Source organism: Clupea harengus, chromosome 15 (assembly GCF_900700415.2).
Source record: "Clupea harengus chromosome 15, Ch_v2.0.2, whole genome shotgun sequence".
In the NCBI taxonomy this organism is placed as follows: Eukaryota; Metazoa; Chordata; class Actinopteri; order Clupeiformes; family Clupeidae; genus Clupea; species Clupea harengus.
In genome coordinates this window covers 21,854,192-21,874,987 of record NC_045166.1, presented here as the reverse complement: position 1 = coordinate 21,874,987, position 20,796 = coordinate 21,854,192, and the positions used below count along the sequence as shown (strand labels likewise).

Genomic DNA, 20,796 nt, shown 5'->3' with positions numbered 1-20,796 from the left:
CACAGAGATTCAAACAAAGAGCAACAATTAGTCACAGCCAAGCACATTCTGACAGCTTCTGAATACTTCAACCATTGGGCCTGTCGATCTCCCACTCCCACACGTACTTGCTGCATACTGATCCACATAGAATGGGAACCATTTGTCCTGCATTTTGGCAGCTCGACATCGCAACATCTAATGTAATCTTGAAGCACCATGCAGGCTTGTTTCAATTACTGTTTGTCAATTACAATCCCACGAGGTGTGGGTGGGAATGCCTTAGACTGGCTCGTCTGAGAGTGTATAATCCCCTTGCGATTTCCAACACACTTCGCATTCCCTGATAAACCTGCATTTTTTTTTAAACGGTCAGCACGGCCGAGTTTGTTATTCAGGATCATAAGTCTCCTCAAGAAAAAGGCTCCTCAGAGGTTTGCTGAGTCCAAAGGCAGACAAAAGGGCCGACTGGCGAGGTAGGAGAGTAATTGGAGAACAACAAAAGGAGCAGACTTGTTTAATGCAATTTTGTTTTGGGGGGGGTGGCATGAGCACGAAGAGAAAACGCAATTTGCTCCTGTGAGCTTTTCAAGGCCTTCGAGAGGGCAAGGGAAAGAGAGGGGGAGAGTGACATAAATAAATATATAAATAAATAAAAGCATACTCATCCATCCAATTCAAGGATGCCATTTGGACACAATAGATTAGTAGATTATGAGAACACTGTCCTATTTTGGGGGCATACGTCAGATCCAGAAGTTGTTTACTTCGAAACGCTAATCGAGCCACATGGTGGTTTTGTTGTCTCCTCGAATTCACATGTGATTGTGGAGGATGTGTTTTGGGGATGCATGGGTAATGCATTTAGGCTCTTTAGAGTTGACAGATGTGCATGGAGACATTATCTAAAATCAACAAACATCAGCTTTAATCTCCTCCTCTGCCCATGGTGCTTTGAGCATTTTGGATGTAACATATGAAACATAATCCACAAAGCAAAATGGTGGGTGTTCCTTTATGTTTACATGACTTTGTGCATAATGCTTTTCTCCATAGCAAGGATAGAGAATAAACATCTATCCACCCATGCACTCTATAGAGACGCCAGTGACCTTGGGAGACACTGAGTGTTCTTTTTCTGTTCTTTCGGTCACAGCCATATTGGAGCACTCACCAGGAGCATCAAACAGCACAGACATGGATGAGGTTGTCTTGGTTTCACCTTCTAAGGGTATTCACAGGGTCTTGCATTTTGCGATGATGTACAAGCTGAGAGACCATGGTGTAACAAATGCAACCTAACCCCCCCCAGGCTCATCAAATTGGAAAGCCTAAGAAGTAGATACCATGGACGCATTATTCACATCAAAGAGGAGAATAACCTTCAGCTTCCCTCGAGTTGGTAGTCTACCTCCACCTTACAAGTAGGAGACCAAGCACTGAATAGAACTCATACAGAGATAAGAATCAAGACATCCATCACGAGGGAAGTCCTTCCCTTAAAATTATTGAATCAGTTTCTGAAACCTCAGCATTAGATTATTCACATTGCATTGTGGGTAACTCACACAGAAGCATATCTACAGAATACACATTCCAGATGATGCCCTATGATGAATAGACGAATAAAAACCCAAAAGACAACATCCAAATTTCTGGCTGGCTGGTGTTCAGTACAGCACTGCCATAGCATCCACATGCAAGGACACACAGACATCAAATAAGAGCTAGACAAACAATGATATACATATTGCCACACGACCAAAAATAGAGGGCATCTTCAATCACAGCCAAAAAAAGGCAAGAGAGTAAGATGCAAATAAGGGTTATTTAAATGCAGAATTAAGGCATCTTAAGTCGTCAGATATATCGGCAGAAGTGTGTTTGCTCGTGTGTGTGTGTGTGTGTGTGTGTGTGTGTGTGTGTGTGTGTGTGTGTGTGTATGGGGCATGTGGGAGAGGAGTTCAGAGGAAATAACAGTAGCAGAAGAAGCATCTAAGTTGGGATTCCTCATTGGCTTCAAGTCAGCTCAAACTTTCTACACAAACTTTTTTCTGATGATATTTTAAAACATTTTTTGTAATATGGCCAATTCCACACTATTCTCCTAAATCCTGGGGCTGGTGTGTTTCTCAAAGAGTCCACAGTTGGAAGCAGAAACACCTGCCAAGATTTACAGCATCGTAGCAATAAGGATGATGATGCACATACACAACGCTAACCAGTTTTTTTTAAAATATTGACAAAAAACTTCAGGGGAGACAGCAAGACACTTTTCCAGATAAAGGGCACGTTCCGGCTTTTTTTTTTTATTATTTATTGCCTCGATTATCCGTCTCATCTTCCCGCTCCAGTAGGCGTTAATTGCATGTGTCATTTTCATTGACTTTTCCCAGGTGGCTGTCACACAGTGGCTGGAGTCTGGAGTGTAAGCGAGCTTGCCAGTCTTTACTAGTAGTAGGAGGGCGGCCAGCTTCAAATCCGTCTGGAGAGGACGGTAAATACCTCTGATAGCCAGGCCATCCCTATGATGGATTCAGTGTGAAAGTAGCTGATAGCCAGGCCATCCCTATGGTGGATTCACTGTGAAAGGAGCTCCTAAAGACCTCAAAAATCAAACACCTGCCGCCATTGCCACTACTGCCACAGCAACTGCATCATGTGAGTCTTACGAGGGGGTGGGAGAATAACCTGAAGCCCTATCATTTTCAGCAGCAGGGAGATAGGAGAGGTTGGGGAGTGCTTCGAGGAAGTGGCATGTCAACTGATAAACAGAAAGAAAATGGATGGAATGCGGGAGAGAGAACAAGCAAGGGGCCAAGAGGAAGACAGGGAGGGGCCAAGAGAAAGACAGCAAGGGGCATAGAGAAATCAAAACAGAGATTTTGAGAGCGAGAGAGCGAGAGAAAGGGATTTTCCCCCATTAAATCATTCAGTATTCTACAGTAACACTGTACATGGCCTGTGAGTTTCAATTTAATAGGAAGAAAGACCGAATGTTGAGAGTGAAAGAGAAAAAGAGGGAGAGGTATGGCGTCAGTTTAGTGACAAAACTCACACATGCGAGGAAACGTCTATTCGAGTGAATTTCAGGTTTTCGCAAGCGTGAATTTCTTCTGCGCACTCAATTTTAGCAGCCACGAGAGGAAATTCAACAACTGCGAGCGCAGAGACTGACATACTCTCTCGCGAAAACTTGGTCTGCTCGCTCGAATTTATCATACACTCTCGCGAAAACTTGATCTGCTCGCTCGAAAGTTTGAGTTTTGGCAGTGTGTGGGCGGGAACCAAAGGAGGACGGGCTCTTCTCTGATTGGTCCTGATCGTTGAGGCTTTGACAGAGTCTCGTAGTCACGTCACTCACTTCAACCAAACTCCTATAAGTAGCTGCATATGTATGGTGAAAACTGATATTTAATGACGAACCGAAGTAACGGTACCCATTAAACCTGTTTTGATTAAATGCTAGTGGTGATTATGGCATTTGACCCACGGTCACTTTATTTATTCCAGGAAAAAGAGTCAGTTCTCGGGACATAGTCATTAAATATATCATTCGTCATTAAATATCAGTTTTCACCATACATATATGCAGCTACTTACCGGAGTTTGGTTGAAGTGAGTGACGTGACTACGAGACTGTCAAAGCCGACAACTGTTTAGCTACATATGAAAACTGATATTTAATGACGAACCGAAGTAACGGCATCCATTAAAGCTGTTTTGATTAAATGCTAGTGGTGATTATGGCATTTGACCCACGATCACTTTATTTATTCCAGGAAAAAGAGTCAGCTCTCGTGGCAGTCGATGTTATCTGCCAGTAGGTAGCATAGTTAGCTACTAGCTATCTTTAAGCTTGCTGCTAGTGTTGAGCACTACACAGTAAACAGTAATTTCAGCCACAAAGTTCATTTTATTGAATTTGTTCATCATTCTTACAGTTAGAACTTGCAATTGTGAACGTGGCTTGTCCTCTCATGTTATTAAATTGTATTGTTTAGCTGCTAGCTAGTCTACTACTGATCTAAGATTCTAGAGCTCCGCTGACTGCCTCAGAAGATTCCTGCGCTAGCAAGAAGCCTTTGCCTGCTAACTGCTGTAGGTAGCAGTGTTAAAAGCAGTGAAAACACCCGGATCATGGAATAAATTACATTAAAACATTGAAGTCAACTTTGAAAACTCAGCAGCAAGAGCTAGCTACAACAGTTAGCAAGCAAAGGCTTCTTGCTAGCGCAGGAATCTAAAGCTAGCTAGTAGCTAGATATGTTACCTACTGGCAGATAACAGCGACTATGTCACGAGAACTGACTCTTTTTCCTGGAATAAATAAAGTTTGGTAAACGGTTGTCGTGAATATGACTCTCCTGCTGTCAAATCAAGACCAATCAGAGAAGAGCCCGTCCTCCTTTGGTTCCCGCGCACACACTGCCAAAAGTCATACATTCGAGCGAGCAGATTAAGTTTTCGCGAGAGCGTATGATAAATTTGAGCGAGCAGACCAAGTTTTTGCGAGATAGTAGGTCAGTCTCTGCTCGCGGCTGCTAAAATTGAGTGCGCAGATGAAATTTACGCTGGCGAAAACCTGAAAGTTGCTCGAATAGACGTTTATCGCGCGTGTGAGTTTTGGCACTAAACTGACGCCATAGAGAGGAGAGAAGGTGTTAAGAGAGAGAGAGAGAGAAAGAAACAGGGAGAGAACATGCGGGTGACGTGTCTTGCCTCAAAATGAAAGCCAGTAATGGAGGCGAGTCCTCCGAGGTAGAGGCCAGGGAGAGGGGCGAGTGCACAGCTGGAGCGAGTGGAGATAAGTAACAGAGAAAGACAGAAGGGCCGACAGAGTCAAAGATATATGTGAAGGAAAAGAGGAGAGGAGAAAGCAATGGGAAGAGAGAAATGAGGAGAAATATGAGAGAATGGTCAGATCACAGAAAACCGAGCGCAAACAGAACGGTGGTTGGGAGAGTTTGTCCGTTTCTGCCCAGCTTATCAACTGCTCAGGCCTGGCTGGGGAAGCCATGGGAGAGAGAGAGAGAGAGAGAGAGAGAGAAATAGATAGATATAGAGTGAGCAAGAGATAAAAAGAGGGATAGAGATAGATGGAGAGAGAGAGAGAGAAACAGCAGGCAAGAAAAAGAAAGAAAGAGAGATGGATAGATAGAGAAAGAGAGAGAGAAGGGGAAAGAGAGAGACTAATGATGTGCTGGAGGTGCTCCATCAGACCGGTGGGAGCAGGAGCAGACAGCGTTGCCATCTCTCTCCCTAATTAAGGCACCTCCAAATCCCTTCCAATCAGACCATTTGGACACTTTATTTTCTAAGCCTCTGCCAAGGGTACTCAGAGTAGAGGGGGAGGGGGTGTCAGGGAGGGGGTGGTCGAGGCAGGGAAATGCTAGCTAAACTGGTGAAAGGAAAAGGTTAATCATCCAGAAATCCGCATTAGTGCGGCGGAGCTGCTGCTGCTGCTCGGAGCGTGGTGCGGCTCGGCACAGAGCACCCCGCTTTGGCCCAAGGTCGTAGCACCTGCTGCTGGTAGCGCGCCGCCAGAGGTGATTAATGTTACCAAGGAGACGAGCGGGACCGAAGGGGAGAGGATGGTGTCTTGTGTGCAAGGGCAAGGGAGAGATGGGCCCACCTGCGACACCTCACCACAGAAGAAAATGCTTCAAGTTCCAGTTCATCAACATCACACCGTGTGTACAGACTCACATAGACAGTGACACACACACACACACACACACACACAAGACCAGCCACACAAAAAGAATGGCCACACATATTGTTTTTTTTTTTTAGAACAAAGACAAGGAATACCTGATGCAAATGAGTAAAAAGTGGCAAAATGGCATACTGCCCTTTTCAGTTTTTGGGAACACTTTAAATCAGGGAACAAATGTCAGCCATTAACACATAACTAATTGGTGTCTCTATTAGTGCCCAATAAGGTCTGCATTAAGCACCATTAATCATTAATTAGGCCATTATTCACCAATTTCTTATTGTCATTAAATAAGTAATTTATTCATGGAACATCCTTAATAACCAACTAGTTGGTCTTAACCTAAGGTTACTGATCTAGCAAGGATCAAAATAGAAGGTTTATGGCCTTTTTATATACCGTCTGAATATGTCACTTATAGTGGCAGAATAAGTATTCCTACCTGCAGTCTCACAAGGCAGAGACATCTGGCAGATCCTGATGGAGGCTTAAGGCTATGGAAACAGTCTCTGTCTTTTGAAAACACAAGATGGTTACTTTCGAGGGATGTGGTTGGGTACACTGGACACATGTTCTGAGAAATTGTCTTTTCAAACTCTCACAAGGATTTTTATCCTTTTTACATTGTCATTTGAAAACAGCCATCAGCCTTCACTTTAGTAATGATACACTGTGTACGTACAACTTATTGAAGTGCAATCAATGCTCTAGACTAGAGCAAGTTTCCACTTTAGAACAGAGGGCCTTCCTGCCCGTCTCCACTACCAGCCCGGGTGAGTATAATTACCACTAGCAGCCCCTCAATCTCCACTACCAGCCCGGGTGAGTATAATCACCATTACTTGGACCTGCTGTGCATTGAGAAATTAAACATTGTTTGTCAGTAGGAATACCTATTCTACAATTTATTTTTATTCTCATTGTATATGAGAATGTGATGGCAGACACATCACGGCGATAAGCCAATATGTTCTATTTCTACGAGGAAGGGCCGTAATTAATCGGAAACATCAGCTGCCAAAGCCTTCTATGGGTTTGTTTGATTTAGCAGGATGGTAAATGCTAGCGACCTTAAGGAGGGTTCAAAGTTCCTAAAGCAGAAATTCACTAGGGAAGTTCTGTTCGCTCAAACCATTTTGCTATTGCATTGATAATAATTTTGTTTTCTTGCAGGCTATAACTTGCAGCTAGGCCTATAGGTATAAATAATGGTTTGCAATATGTTATGCGAGAAATAGGGTGTCTAGCTAGCAACAGTAAACCATACATTTCTGCAGTCCTTTTTGTCTCAGAATGCTTGAAAAGGTATAGTTGTTATTTTCATCTACAACTACTCATCACTAGCCTATTCTTTCTGTAGTTTCATGGTCTGTGGCATGTGTGTGTGTGTGTGGGAGGGGGGCGTTGCAGGTCTGTGTGCATGTGTGTGTGTGTGTGAGTGTGTGTCAGAGGGAGGACGGCGCAGGTCTGTGTGCATGTGTGTGTGTGTGTGTGTGTGTGTGTGTGAGTGTGTGTGTGTGTGTGTCAGAGGGAGGACGGCGCAGGTCTGTGTGCATGTGTGTGTGTGTGTGTGTGTGTGTGTGGTCCATCACTGTTGACTCAACGAGCCACCACTACCCAACTCCCAGTGGCCCTCGAGATAAGAAATGAGAACTGGATCTTATGTGTGCCTTCCTTAAGGCCTCACACACAGACATGGATCAGTGAAGCGCACACAGAGACCAGAGGACAGGATGAGAGGTGTTTGGATAAAAAAGCAATGTTTGGATCTGGGATATCAGAATTGATTCCTTGAAAGCACAGCATTAACCTCTCCAATCTATCATATTCAACACAAAACCAGGTCCATTGATTTCTGTAATTAGTCAGCAACTGTAAGCTAAGGCACACATACTTCCAGATTGTGTAAACCTTCATTTCTTTTGATTTTGTTTAATCATTCACTGCCCCAAAAGTTTTCAGCGTCAAGCGTTGCCAAGCAACAAATACTGTCACTCTGCAACCAAGTTGAGTTAAAGTGGCTTTCCTGACTTGTAAACTGTCAAATGTAACGTTATAAAAATCACTGCCTGCCATTCTGCTCTTTCACCCTGAATGAATAGAATGTTGACATCGAACAATTCAGCGGTTGTCCAATGCCTCTTGTCCAATCAGAAAATTAATAAATTGTTCGACCGGACCTTCACTGCTGTGTCTCGATTAGAACTTCTGGTGCATCAGCTGGTTATCTCAGCATGGAAGACCCAGTTCCTGTTTGAATAGTGTTTTTTTGCCTAGGAAGGTTCCTAACTGAGTGAAATGGCCCGGATAAGAGCTGGTCGAATTCTCTAAATGCTTTGGAAAGGAGCTTCAATGCTTCCTTTTGTATCTCCTTCAGCATAGGGTACACTGGATCATCCTTCACGAAAGGAAGGGAGGTAGTACCACCCCAAAATTCCTTGCGACAGCAACAACAACCCAATCAACAACCAATCAATGTGACCCACGTCAATAACACCCACCTCCGCATAATAAGTAGCCTAGTGGAAGGGCAGTTGGATTCTCATAGCATGTTGGTTGTCTTTTCCTTAGTCCTTATGAATTCTACTCCATGATGTTTTTCATGAAGGTCAAGGAAAAGTGGTTAGGAGAAGATGATAGGACGGAGTATCCGACGGCAGCCCCAATCTTCTTTCTTTCTTTTCCAACTCGTGTTTCTGAGGGCCACTTTTGTATTGGGAGGAATTGGGTGGTTATGGAGTTTCTTATACAAAAACACAGATGTACACCTTGGAAATGAGTGGAATAACGACCATCGTTCAGAATATGGAAGGTCCAAAAAATCTCTCTCATTCCAAAGCTATTCATCTTTTAAACTTTTATTTCTTAAGGCACATTGTAACTGTTACTCGCTGTACAACCCACTTGCTGAGTCTGCATTACAAGTGTGTTTCCGCTGCCAAGTCTCTTTTGTTCCCCGTAAGGAAAAGCTCTGTAAAAAACATTTAGGAATCACACTAGTCAGATACAATACTTGCATGATGAATCTTTCATACTAAATTGGCATAATGCTCTTCAACATGCAAGGTAGGTCATATATAAAACATATATTTGTCTATGCTACTGTACATGAAAGGGGGAATAACTATTTGTGCTAACATACTGGTATCGGTCTATACTATAGAATCACAAATGAATTTGACTTTTTCCATATGGGAAATATATATATATATTATACCATAAGTGCCAGAACACATGTAGGAATCTTTGTCTATGGCTATCAACACAGACACCACAGATGAAGTAGACAGAGATTAGTTTCAAAAGACCCGGAATATTCATTGAAAGAGCCAAACACCACAGCTCCATGGACCTCTGCAGGCATAATGACAATAACCAATCAATTCAGCACTGCACTGCTAACATAACAATTAGCGCTGAGAGATGGGGGCCAAATTTAGATTCAACAGCTCGATTCAACGCTGAGTCACTTCAGGCATCTCACCACTCCTGAGAGGTGCAGCTGTAATTCCCATTCATACTGTCACCCCACCGCTATCACCACGCCAGGCAAGCTCAGTCAAGCGTAGAGGAGCCTTTTCAGGAGGGGTCGGAGGGATAATAAATAATCATATCTCAACTACTCTGGTCTGCAGGTACAGAAATCGCCTCCCTCTCTTGGCATGCCATCAGTCATGAACAAAAGGTGAAAAAAAAGGGGAGGCACTCCGCAGAGTTTTGCAAAGACGGTAGCGGATTAAAAGGAGGAGAGTGGAGTGTAATTAATAAATGATGAGTGGATTACGCCCAGCTGCACTTGGTAGCTGACAGGTACATACGAGCCGGCGCTGCTGGCACAGGGAGGGGGAGAGAACGGGGGATGGGGCAATGAGGACATTACATGGGAGGCCATTCTCCCTGTTAGCAAGTAGCCCTCTGGAGAGATGGAAAAAAAATGGGGGCAATTATTTCTCCAAGGCGACTGATTGGTCCTGGATTATTTATAAATAAATGAATAAATAAATAAATAAATGAATGAATGTGTATAGGCCTTTTGTGATAATGACAGAGCTGGTCAGGTCTGGAGACAAAGCAAGACAGTCTAGCAGGCATCAACAGACCTGAATGGGAACTCTAATTACTTGATGTCTTTGTGTTGTATGCTTTAAAAGAGCCTTGGCTATGTAAGCCTGAGTAGTATAATTAAAAAGGTAAACATTACTTTCAGGGAGTGCCTCCAGGGGTTCAACGGCTTCAGTGATTTTATTGATGGCTAGAGGATGATGCTCTCTCTCACACACACTACACACACACACCAACACTACACACACCTGTTGGGTGGTCACAACAAATGGCAGAACTGCTAAAAAGAGGTGACAAAAATCCAGGCTACATTATTGACTATGTATCTGCTGGTAGTACAAGTGGACTGCAATCCGGCATACTTGCTTTGCTTGCTGTTAGTATCACAGCCAACAGTCAAAACTATTTGCACCTTCAGGTGTGTGTACTCCTAGCAGTCAGACTTGGCTTGGTGAGAGACTCCTGTTGAGAAGCAATGAGAAAGCTTTAAGAAGTAATCAGCCGGCAGAGGACAAAGATGGTGACCTTACCGTGGGCTTCCCGGAGGAAGATGAGGTTTGGGATAATGAGAACCACTGGACTGTGACAATTTCTTACACAGAAAAAAAAAGACCAGCGGACCCACCTCTCTGCACTTCACACGCACACGCACACACACACACACACACACACAGAGGTTACGAAAGCTCCCATCTTTCACACACGTTTGTACTTTTCTCTTGTCAGTTCAGCGGTAGGCTGAGGACTACAACAGGACTGATAAAAGCACTCAGATAAAAGAAAGAAGGCTCCTGTCATACACGCAAGGAAGGATATCTAAAGAAAAGAAAAGCAGCACAAATACTGGCAATACTGACACAGGGAGAGAAGAATTATAAATGTACCTATCAGCATGGTGCAACACAAGTAGGCTATTGCTTTGTGAAACAGTTAAGACTCTGAGTCGTTTCTTCTCAATTGCATCATCTGCCCGTAACCAAGAATTCAATCTGCAAACTCAATTCTTAATTGTGTTGGAAAAACACTGCACACGGGTCATTTTCAGCAGAAGGCATGACTTTTTATATATATAGAGAGAAACAAAATGTAATTTCTTCATTTTTTGGAGGCAATGTGAGATATGAATATGTGTGAGGGAGCTCACTGGAGGGAATGGGAATGAGAGAAGAAGCTCTGAAATTGGGCCTGCAGTCTCCCAGAGTCCAGAGGAGGGCAGCGGAAAATTAAACAAGGATTCATTAAGCCCCTGATACATCATATCTGTCCACGAAGGAAGGACGGGGCCGAGGCCTCTCAAATCGTCTGGAGGGGGGAGGGGGGGGGGGGGGGTTGGGAAATTACTCTGAAAAGTGCCGAGGAGAAATCAATACAACGAATAACACTTCAAGGAAGGAAATGGCTTCGACGAGTACCTTGGGTCTAATGGGAAATGTTGTCTGGAGAGTTAAATGGGTGTTGAGTTGGATAATTAAAAGTAAAAAGCTAGTCATGTCCTCACAGTACTGTCTGATGAGCCATGCATTGGGCCATGAAATGAATGTTTCATTCTTTCGACGTGTGGTGGGTGGTTAGCCAACCATGACACTTTGGCTCTACGTGCCCGGCGTCCTTGGGGTATGTTTGCAGCAACTAGCTGATGCTGTAAACAGATGCCACACACACACACACAAACAAACACTCACACACTTATTCCTCTTTCCCACAGCAACTGTGTTCAGCTCGGCTGCGATAATCGCCGTTATCACCGTTTTCTCATTTCTCTTGGACAGGCTCCACCTGGCTTCCTCGCACTTGCCTCTGACAGACTGGAGGGGGGTTGGTGGGAGAAGGCTGGCAGCTGCCTCCATTTGTCTCCCGGTCCGCAAACAATAGCAGAGCCAGGGAGATGCCATATGCTTGCGTGTCACTGTGGTGTTTTTTCGAGGAGCGCGAGGGTTCGTCATTCCCGCGACTGCACTCAGTGTGCCAGATGGGTGATGTTTTGACACCATCAGCTGCCACCTCCTCGATTCCACCATGCCCCATGTTGAGGCCCAGAAAAAAACGCCGTCACCAAAGCTGTCGGAGAGACAAGTTTATTCTCACGACAGCCGACCAGACATTCCTCACTAAGCCACTCGTTCAAATCCGCAGCGAGGCGCACTAGAGTTTAAACAAGGCTAACGAGGCTCTCAAGCTGGGAAATCAGCGTGCAACTTCCATCGATGAGAAGCGCATGGTGTCGCATGGTGTTGCTGCGTTTGTGCACAGTATCACTAACTGCAGCCACTCAACTGCAATGAGAATTTGAATTGCGCTAATCAGAGCTCCGTTTAATAATGTAAAGCAATGCTGCTGATGCCTTTAGACTGGGATGTTCCCATTAGCCAGTCACGCTAACCTGCTGTAATTAATTACTGACTCTATGCGCTAATCGCAAGCAGTCATGTCGACTGTTCTCTCCTTGCAATGAAACCGAAGCGGAGGCAGAGTTTATTTTTTCATTTTAAGTTGTGCAAAAGTACAAAAAGACAAACGCTACAAGGGATGCGCCCCTGAGAAAGACGCCTTGGCAGGCCCCCGTCTGTGTTTACTCTCTCAGTCTTTTTCTTGTTGCTCTCTCTCTCTCTCTCTCTCTCTCTTTCTCTGTCCCTCTTTCTTCTTGCTCTTTCCCTTTTTCCAACCTCTGTTCTAATGCAGTTAAGTTCCACCCTAGATATAAATCGAATGTGTGCCGGGCGAGGGGTTTGTGCGGTCTTGACAAAAAGCACAGGGGGAGAAGAGGCCAGAGAGCTGAATTGAAAGTGAGAGAGTGCGTTCAGTTGTCCGAGGGTGAAAGAGTCTTTCCGGCTGAATTGAGGTTGAGCACTGCACAATCCACTTCACAAGAGGGATCAAGAAAGACAGAGAGAGACAGCGAGGGAACAGTGTGAGAAAACACTCAACACTCAATGCTCACGCGCCCCAATTTATTTCACAGTTGGGAACACATTGTTCTAGGATGATTTAGCCTGTTGGCTTCTAGAATCGGAGGGGGTGGGTGGTATTACTTAGCTGTTGATTGTGGACCCCAGGCAATGCATCTGATGGGCAGCTGCTACTCGCTACCCACTGCCAGGCTCGACCTATTCAGAGGAAAGCCAGAGAGCGCCACAAGCAATTTATTCAGAACGTGTTTATCGATGTATGCAATAACGACGGCCCTGGCTGCCAGACACTGGAAAAACAAAAGAAGCGGAGCAATTTGTAGCGTGGCAGTCGGGCGTCACAGCTGCTTCTTTCTCTGGCGGAGAGCAGCTTGATTTAGAAATAATGGGCTTTTCTGTGGCTCGATGGTGCCATCCCAAGTTCACACATTGGAGAAGGAGAGGAGAAAGTGTAGGACTCCACGTCTAATTAGGAAACAGGCTTTACACTCACTGTGCTTCAGTGGTTCCAGAGTCAAAAGCATCGGGGAGTTACTAAGCACATCAAGCTATGACTAAACAAGGACAGAATGGTGAACAGGTGATGATGTTGTCAGAGCAAGCACTTTTTCAACCAATTTTATTTGATAAGCGTGGATATGGAGATTAGGTCTGTCTAGTGAAGTCTGAAAATGACTAATTTCAACGTTAATAAGAACAAAGATTGAAGCTCCCGTAAGAGAACACTGTGATATAGTATCTATTACTTGTCGAAACCAATTTAACTAGCCGCTACTGTGGGCCTTCAGAAGGAGTCTTGTTAAAATGAGCCAAGAATAATCTCAGCTCCATTCTCCCAGAGCGCACTTTAAAAAAAAAAAAAAAAAACACCCCTCATTGCTCGAGTGATTCATGTTTACCAAGAGCACAGACAAAAGGGTGGAAGTTGTCTCTTAGTTATGAAACGGAAACAAGGCAATCCTAACTATTCCTCAAGCTTTCTATAAATAAACCACTTTTTCCTATTTGTATTCCAAACCTCTGCTTGTTTGTTCTATTCCTAGCTCACGGGGTGCGTGAAGCAACTGTGAGGAATTTAGATTTAGAACTTAGATTGGTCCGCAAAACTGGCTCTCAACATGTCCATAATGAACTGCAAAAATGCAACACGTTTGTGTGTGTTGCGCCGCTTACCTTTCAGCCCAAGTTTCCATGTTGTGAAACACAAACAAAGCTTTGCAGAACTTGATTTCCTATTCCCAAAGTTTCTGGATTAAAGTTCCATATGCAAAGTGTCGCATGCATATGCAGAATCAACTCACAGGTGGTACAGACCTAAGATTATTCTTTAGATCTGTTGGGTTCTGCGACCTGATGCTTTCTTATAATAAATTGGCCATGAGAAATCATAGACTCGTTTTCTGTAAGGTCAAGCAAATAACTCAAGACTATAATGGTACAGAACAGCATATGTCATTCTCAACAAAGTCACAACGTGTTCCTCGTAATCGCCTCGTAATGGGCCAGACTAATAACACCCCAGAAAACTGATTGCACAGTAAAAAGGTAACAAGTCTCCAGTAGCTTCATTCAGCTTTGTCAGCATATGTCATTCTCAACAAAGTCACAACGTGTTCCTCGTAATCGCCTCGTAATGGGGCAGACTAATAACACCCCAGAAAATTGATTGCACAGTAAAAAGGTAACAAGTCTCCAGTAGCTTCATTCAGCTTTGCACTTAATGGCACTCGCTGACATGGCTGTGGTCATTATGATTGACTTCCTGTACGTGTCCTGATTCTTCACTGAGCTAAAATACACTTAAGCAGCTTCCACACTGCCCCGACAAACGCCAACATTCTCCAACTAACGCCAACATTCTAAAGTTGGCAGTTGTTGGCAGTAGTTGGTACCTGTCTTTAGAATGTCCAGTAAACCAACTGCCAGCTCCACACTGCTCAGACTTTTTCCAACTAGCTACTTATTTTTTCAATTGTGTGTTAAATTATTTTAAGATGGATGAGGTTGATACCTAGATTAACGTTTGCTTGTCAAAACATATTTGGAAAACAAGTAATTTGTAAAGAACAATAGACCATTATACAGTCGTATGAAAAAGTTTGGGCACCCCTGATAATTTCCATTATTTTTATTTATTAATTGTTGGGCGTTTGGATCAGCAACTTCTTTGTCATATATATAATACTTAATGGACAAAGTACTATTTCAGCAGTTAAATAAGGTTTATTGGATAAACAGAAAATATGCCATATGCATCTTAACAAAATTAGACAGGTGCATACATTTGGACACCCACATCAATATTTACTACAGCCTCCTTTTGTAAAAATAACAGCCTCTAGACGCTTCCTATTGCCTCTGATGAGTGTCTGGTTTCTGGATGAAGGTATTTTGGACCATTCCTCCTTACAAAACATCTCCAGTTCAGTTAGGTTTGATGGCTGCCTAGCGTGGACAGCCCGCTTCAAGTCATCCCATAGATTTTCAATAATATTCAAGTCGGCGGCATGCATATTAATATTTCGAAAACCAACGCGGTATATGGAACGAAGTGGGAGTGGCCGATAGCTAACACAAGTGCAAACGTACTCCTGTAAAGTGTTACCGTAAACATTAATATTAATATTTAGAAACACGTTTTCTTGCCGTGTTAAGCGAGTCGTAGAAGTTGAAATAGACAAATATATGTCTTGAAAACCGTTCGTTTGGGGAAGATAATACATAACGTTAATCTATAAATAGACTTAGTATGTCGTTTTTTTAACAAACTGGCCACCATAACTTCGACATCCAAGAGAGCGCGAGGATTTTATGCACGCAAGTTTAGCCTAGTTGTCAAGGTAATGATCTGTCAGAATGTTGGAGTTCGTTGGAAATCGCTCTACATTGGTCAGACATTCTCCAACTTTACCCGATCCGACCCGATCCGACTGAACATGTTGAACTCTTCCGACTATACCCGACTAACGCCAACATTCTCCAACTAACACCAACTGCCGGCCCACACTGACCCGACTGTTGGAGAATGTTGGCGTTAGTTGGAGAATGTTGGCGTTTGTCGGGGCAGTGTGGAAGCTGCTTTAGAGAGATTAAGCCACTCTGAATGGAATACATGGATGTTCTAGAATGTCTGGACCAAAATGTCAATCCATCTTGATGATATGTTACAAAAAGGAATCCTTGTGAGTGACCCTTACAAGCTGCCCAAGTGAGGTTCATTTAAGTGTGAAGTAGCTCAGCAAACCCTGAGTGTATGTGGGTGTATTCATTGGGCAAAGGCACAGCAAGCCTCTTACAAACTCCTCCAGGAACTGTCCCAGAGGTCACGCTCAAAGTTAAGAGCTAAAAAGCCCTATGTTTTTGAAGCTTTTAGTTTTCCCCCCTGCCTCTCACAAAACAAATCCTTGAGATTATCATACGCGCCACGTCTACCTAACCTCTTCCCTGGCTAGACCCAACAGAATCACTCAAAATGAAATATTGCAGTGAAGGGTACAGCCTTTGGCAGCGAGCATCGCATCTTGGAAGACCCGGAGTCACAAATCACACCAAACGAAGAAGGCTTTTAGAGGTAACCTTTCTGTCATTTGCCAGGTCTAGACGAAAAAAGAAACAACTGCCCACTATATTCAATCAATGTTTTCTATTCAGTCAATTAAAAATCAATCTAGAGCCAAAACAGCAGACTACAATCAAATGCAATCCCACAATCCTGCTCTGATTCTACTCACACAGTGTACAGAGTTTGAAGAGTCGTAGTGTGAGAACATTTCCTGAAGAAGTGATGCCATGAACAGCCCACAAGGGAACTATGAATGATTTAAGACATGGCCTTAGGCCTTGTTCTCACTGACAGCCGACTTGCAAAAATGGCATCCTCGATCCCATTAATTCACATGATGTTTTTAAATATGTGGCAGCAAATGAAAGCCTTGCAGATTGTTAGGAAAAAGATGCAAGGGGTTAAAGGGGGGGTCTTTGATCCTTGTGATCCAGGTTGTTGATATGAGAGCTCAACAGCCAACCAAATAAATCCATTTCTATCTGTGCTACTGAAGCAACATTGTTGATTGGCTGGAATAGTGCATGGCTCAGGCCAAGCCAGGGGCGTAACTATAGGGGGTGCAGCAGGTGCGGTCGCACTTGGGCCCGTGGGTCTTGGGGGCCCGTAGCCGGGGCTCATAGATTTATTTATGTCTAAATTGACGGGACCCCCCAGCACTGCGTCTGACAGAAGTCTCAGACTCAAATTTTCACTGCTCAAATACGGATGTGTTCAGAGAAGAACTGTTATTACATTATTGAGAGTGTCTAATGCTATATATTCACTTGAAAAGGCAAACTTATCTCCATCATGGAAGGTATTATATATGTGGGAAAAATAGTAGCAATCTCTAACAAAATGATATGCTTATCTTACATACAATATAGAAAATATTAAGAAACGATTCAATGAAATGAATAAGTTCTTATTTTCTTTGGTATTTTTGTCATATTCAGATTTGCAATGATGATTGCTGGGTAATATGTATGTTGTTGTCCAATGTCAAGTCTCTATTTGATCATGTGACGAGACGATACGATATAGCTAGTTTAGGCGCAACATCTGAACGTCAAGACCGACAAGCTGACTGAGCTCAGCCAGAGGCACAGCACACCTGCCAACCGAAACGATGCCTTTCAAACATAAAAGTGGTGATGCATGATTTGCTTTTTCAATGGACAGGATAGCCAGACAATTCAGCCTCTTCAGGTAGGTCTTAATGAGTTTCAATTTGGAAAAGGGTCGCTCAGCTGTTGCCACTGTCAGAAACAATAGCAGGGCAGTGCACACGGAGTGATAATCCATAATCAGCATCTTGGCAAATTGAGAGACTGCGGACTGCTGAGCAATCTCTGCTCTAAAGCAGGCCCTGAATGATAGGAGTTGTGTCCCTGTTGTAGTGGTCAGACAGACGTTTTGCCTGGTCATATAGCTCATCATTGCCTGCGAGCTAATGACCACTACAACAGGTTCTGTCAGTCTGCCCCAGGGCAGCTGTGGCTACTGATGTAGCTTACCACCACCGGTATGACTGTGTATGAATGACTACTGGACTCTGGACTCTGTAAAGCGACTTTGGGTATTTAGAGAAGCGCTATATAAGATTGAATTGATTGATTGATTGATTGATACAACTCCTATCCTTCAAACTGCCGAGCCCTTATTTAACAGGTTGTTATAATTTCGGAGTCAGGTCATCGCCGATCGCCTGTTTTATTGTGTATGTGTTTTTCAGATGTGGGTAAAGCTGCTGTGTGTGCTGTCGTACCAAATAATGCCTTTCATCAGTGTTTTAAGCACTTTGACAGTCTGTTTATGTTACCGCGAGTCAAAGCACTATCCATGTTTCTGATCGCTTTCTCGTTGACCTGTCTACTTTCTCAATACAATAGCCGAAGTAACTAATTCGACCGTAAAATCCAACACATTGTTGTTAAAATATATATGCGCCAATGGTGTGTGTGTGTGTGCGCCCTCATGACTAGTAACTAGCATTCACTAGGGCCCATCATAACTACCTTACGCCACTGACTAGGGCCGTCATAATAGCCTGCACCTGGGCCCGTCGTAAATACGTTACGCCACAGGGCCAAGCCACTTTATCTCCCATTTACAGAGCCAGGACTGTGCAGAAACACCAGAGTTGTTTTCAGCACACACACTGGATGGACAGCATAGAGGAAAAGTGAAATGGATTATAATTAAGGACCACACCTTTAAAGAGAGATTTAAGTGTGCAGAGGTTTGTCTTAGGTCCTGCGTTCTCACACCAGCGGTATGGGTAAGCTAACCTGCTGAGCGCATGGGCTGTAACAGTTGGCACTCCCTGCTGGGACTGCAAATTGCGCAAATTAGCTATGGAGGTAATGCCATGCTGCCTTTAACTCAGTGTTAGAATGTGCACCACTGAGGTGATTACACATGTTGTATACAATGAGACACACACAGAGTTCAATCCCCAGGTGGGAAACTTTCCATTTAGTTTTTTTTTTTTTTTAGCTTTTTATCAGTGTCCATCACAGTACCTTGCCTCACGGCCAGAGTGGTGGTGTAGACCAGGAAGAGGAGGATGTAGTTGAGAAAGCTCTGGAACACGGGGGTGTTGGCGTGGTAGTCGTTGGCCAGGTATTTGCTGGTCAGGCCAATTCCACAGATGAGCAGAGAGAGCACCTGGCCCAGGGCCAGAGTCACCATCAGCTCCCTGGGGAGAGAGACAGAGGGAGGGAGGGAGGGAAGGTGAGAGGGAGAGAGGGAGAGAGGGAGAGAGAGAGAGAGGGAGAGGGAGACAGAGAGGACGAGACACACAGGAGGCAGAGATGGGAGACAGGGAGCAGAAGGGTGAGCCAGAGAGAGAGACAGGAGAAAGACATATACAAACAGGGGACAGAGAGAGAGAGAGAGATAGAGAGAGAGGGAAAGAGAGGAAGAGGGTGACAGAGAGAGAAAAAAAGATATAGAGTTGTAAGAATACAGTTTATATACAGCTACTAATCGTAGTAGTGATTGTTTCCTCAAGAACGAGGCAGTATAAACAATATTTATTAGCACACATATCATTACTGGTGCTTTAATGTAAGGATATGTATAATACCGTTAGGCCCATATATCAGTGATATTCAAATTCCCTGGGAATTCAACCCCCAAGTTTTCTATTGCTAACATCATGCTGTACCCACTGGACCACGGGCCAAAAGAATTACAATGTTTCACAGCAGCCGCTGCTGCATTCTATTTGTAGAGGGCATTCCAGAAAGGCGTAGCGGGTGAAACAAGCGAAGGCATGAAGCATAGCACCTCCACAATCTGCTCTGACACAGCATGTAAAAAACAATCACAGCAGAGTGCACCTCTGAAACGGCCCATTCAGCATCATTAGCTAACAGTGTGCTTGACGCCATAAAAAAGCATGTCAGGTTGATGAGATAAACGCATTAGATTGTAATTATAGGGTAAGTTCTTACAGGGCAAGTCATAAGAGGAAAGAGTTGCTGTGAGCTTATAAACGCCACCTCCAGAACAGTCTGTTTGGTCCAATCAGGTCTAATCAAGGTATTCAGTCACAGAGAACTGGACACCTCAAGCATGGTGCTGACATCCACCTCACCCTTTCAAATCATCAAGAGAGACTGGGTCTATATGTGGGGGCTGGAGCGTGCCTTGGGATTGAACCACTTACTCTAGACTAGAGGATAAACAACCTGTCAGTCACTGCCATTACTTTGACAGAGGTCTATCTTTTCCAAGCCTGAGAAAACATGGGAGGGGCTTTTCCCTCAGCCATAGTCGTGGCTCCCAGGTGCTGAGTGACAGGTGTCGGCTCAGGGATTCCTGGCCAGACATCTCATCACTCGTCGTGCTCAAGGCTGCAACACACACACACACCTCTCTCCCTAACCCCCTCTGCACCCTCATAAGAGCCTGTCTCTTTCGGGAGCAAAGGCACGTCCACCCTGATTTGCGGTGGCCAGGGTCTATATAAATACACTCTGTCTGTGTAAATACACTCGGCCTCTGCGGGGTGATAAGCTGTCGGGGCTTTCCTGCCATTCATCAACAGGTGGTGGGGGGAGATTGAGCTTCCGCAGGATGCTGTCTGCATGGGGTTGATATTCCCTCAGACTCTCTCTCTCCCTTTCTCATCTCTCTCTTTCTCATTCTCATCCATATGCACTCTCTCACTGGATGGTCGTTCCCCATCTCTGTTGCCATCTGTCATTCGCTCCCTCCCTCCCTCCCTTCTTCTGTCTGTGGGCTATTGTTGAGAGTAAAGTGGTCAGTGGACATTGACTGCTGGGTCAGTGTCTTTTGTTCTCTTTCATTGTTCAGTGTAAAACATTATGACCGTCAGCCTGATATGCTGTTAGGACTCTCCACACATTGGACCTCTGCCACCACATCACACAAATTGGACCCCACGTCCCATTGATCAGACTGAAATCTGGGGCATTTGGTGCGGGAGTTGGACTATTTAAGAATAGTCAATCTCAAAGACGAAGTCTGGACCTTAACCCAGTAGAAATGTAGTGGTGCTGCGCGATGCGGGGAGTCATGTGAGGCCCACTAACATCACAGAGATGGTTTGTTTG

At 44.2% G+C, this 20,796-nt stretch overlaps 1 protein-coding gene across 1 annotated transcript in view; it reads right to left on the bottom strand.

The window, feature by feature from the left end:
* The window catches only part of slc35f1 (solute carrier family 35 member F1), an 86,575-nt gene that overhangs the window by 30,288 nt on the left and 35,491 nt on the right, over positions 1-20,796 (bottom strand). The window contains exon 2 of the mRNA XM_012829518.3: positions 18,736-18,911. Within this exon, the coding sequence (XP_012684972.1) occupies positions 18,736-18,911 (176 nt within the window). The remainder of the gene's footprint in view (positions 1-18,735; positions 18,912-20,796) is intronic.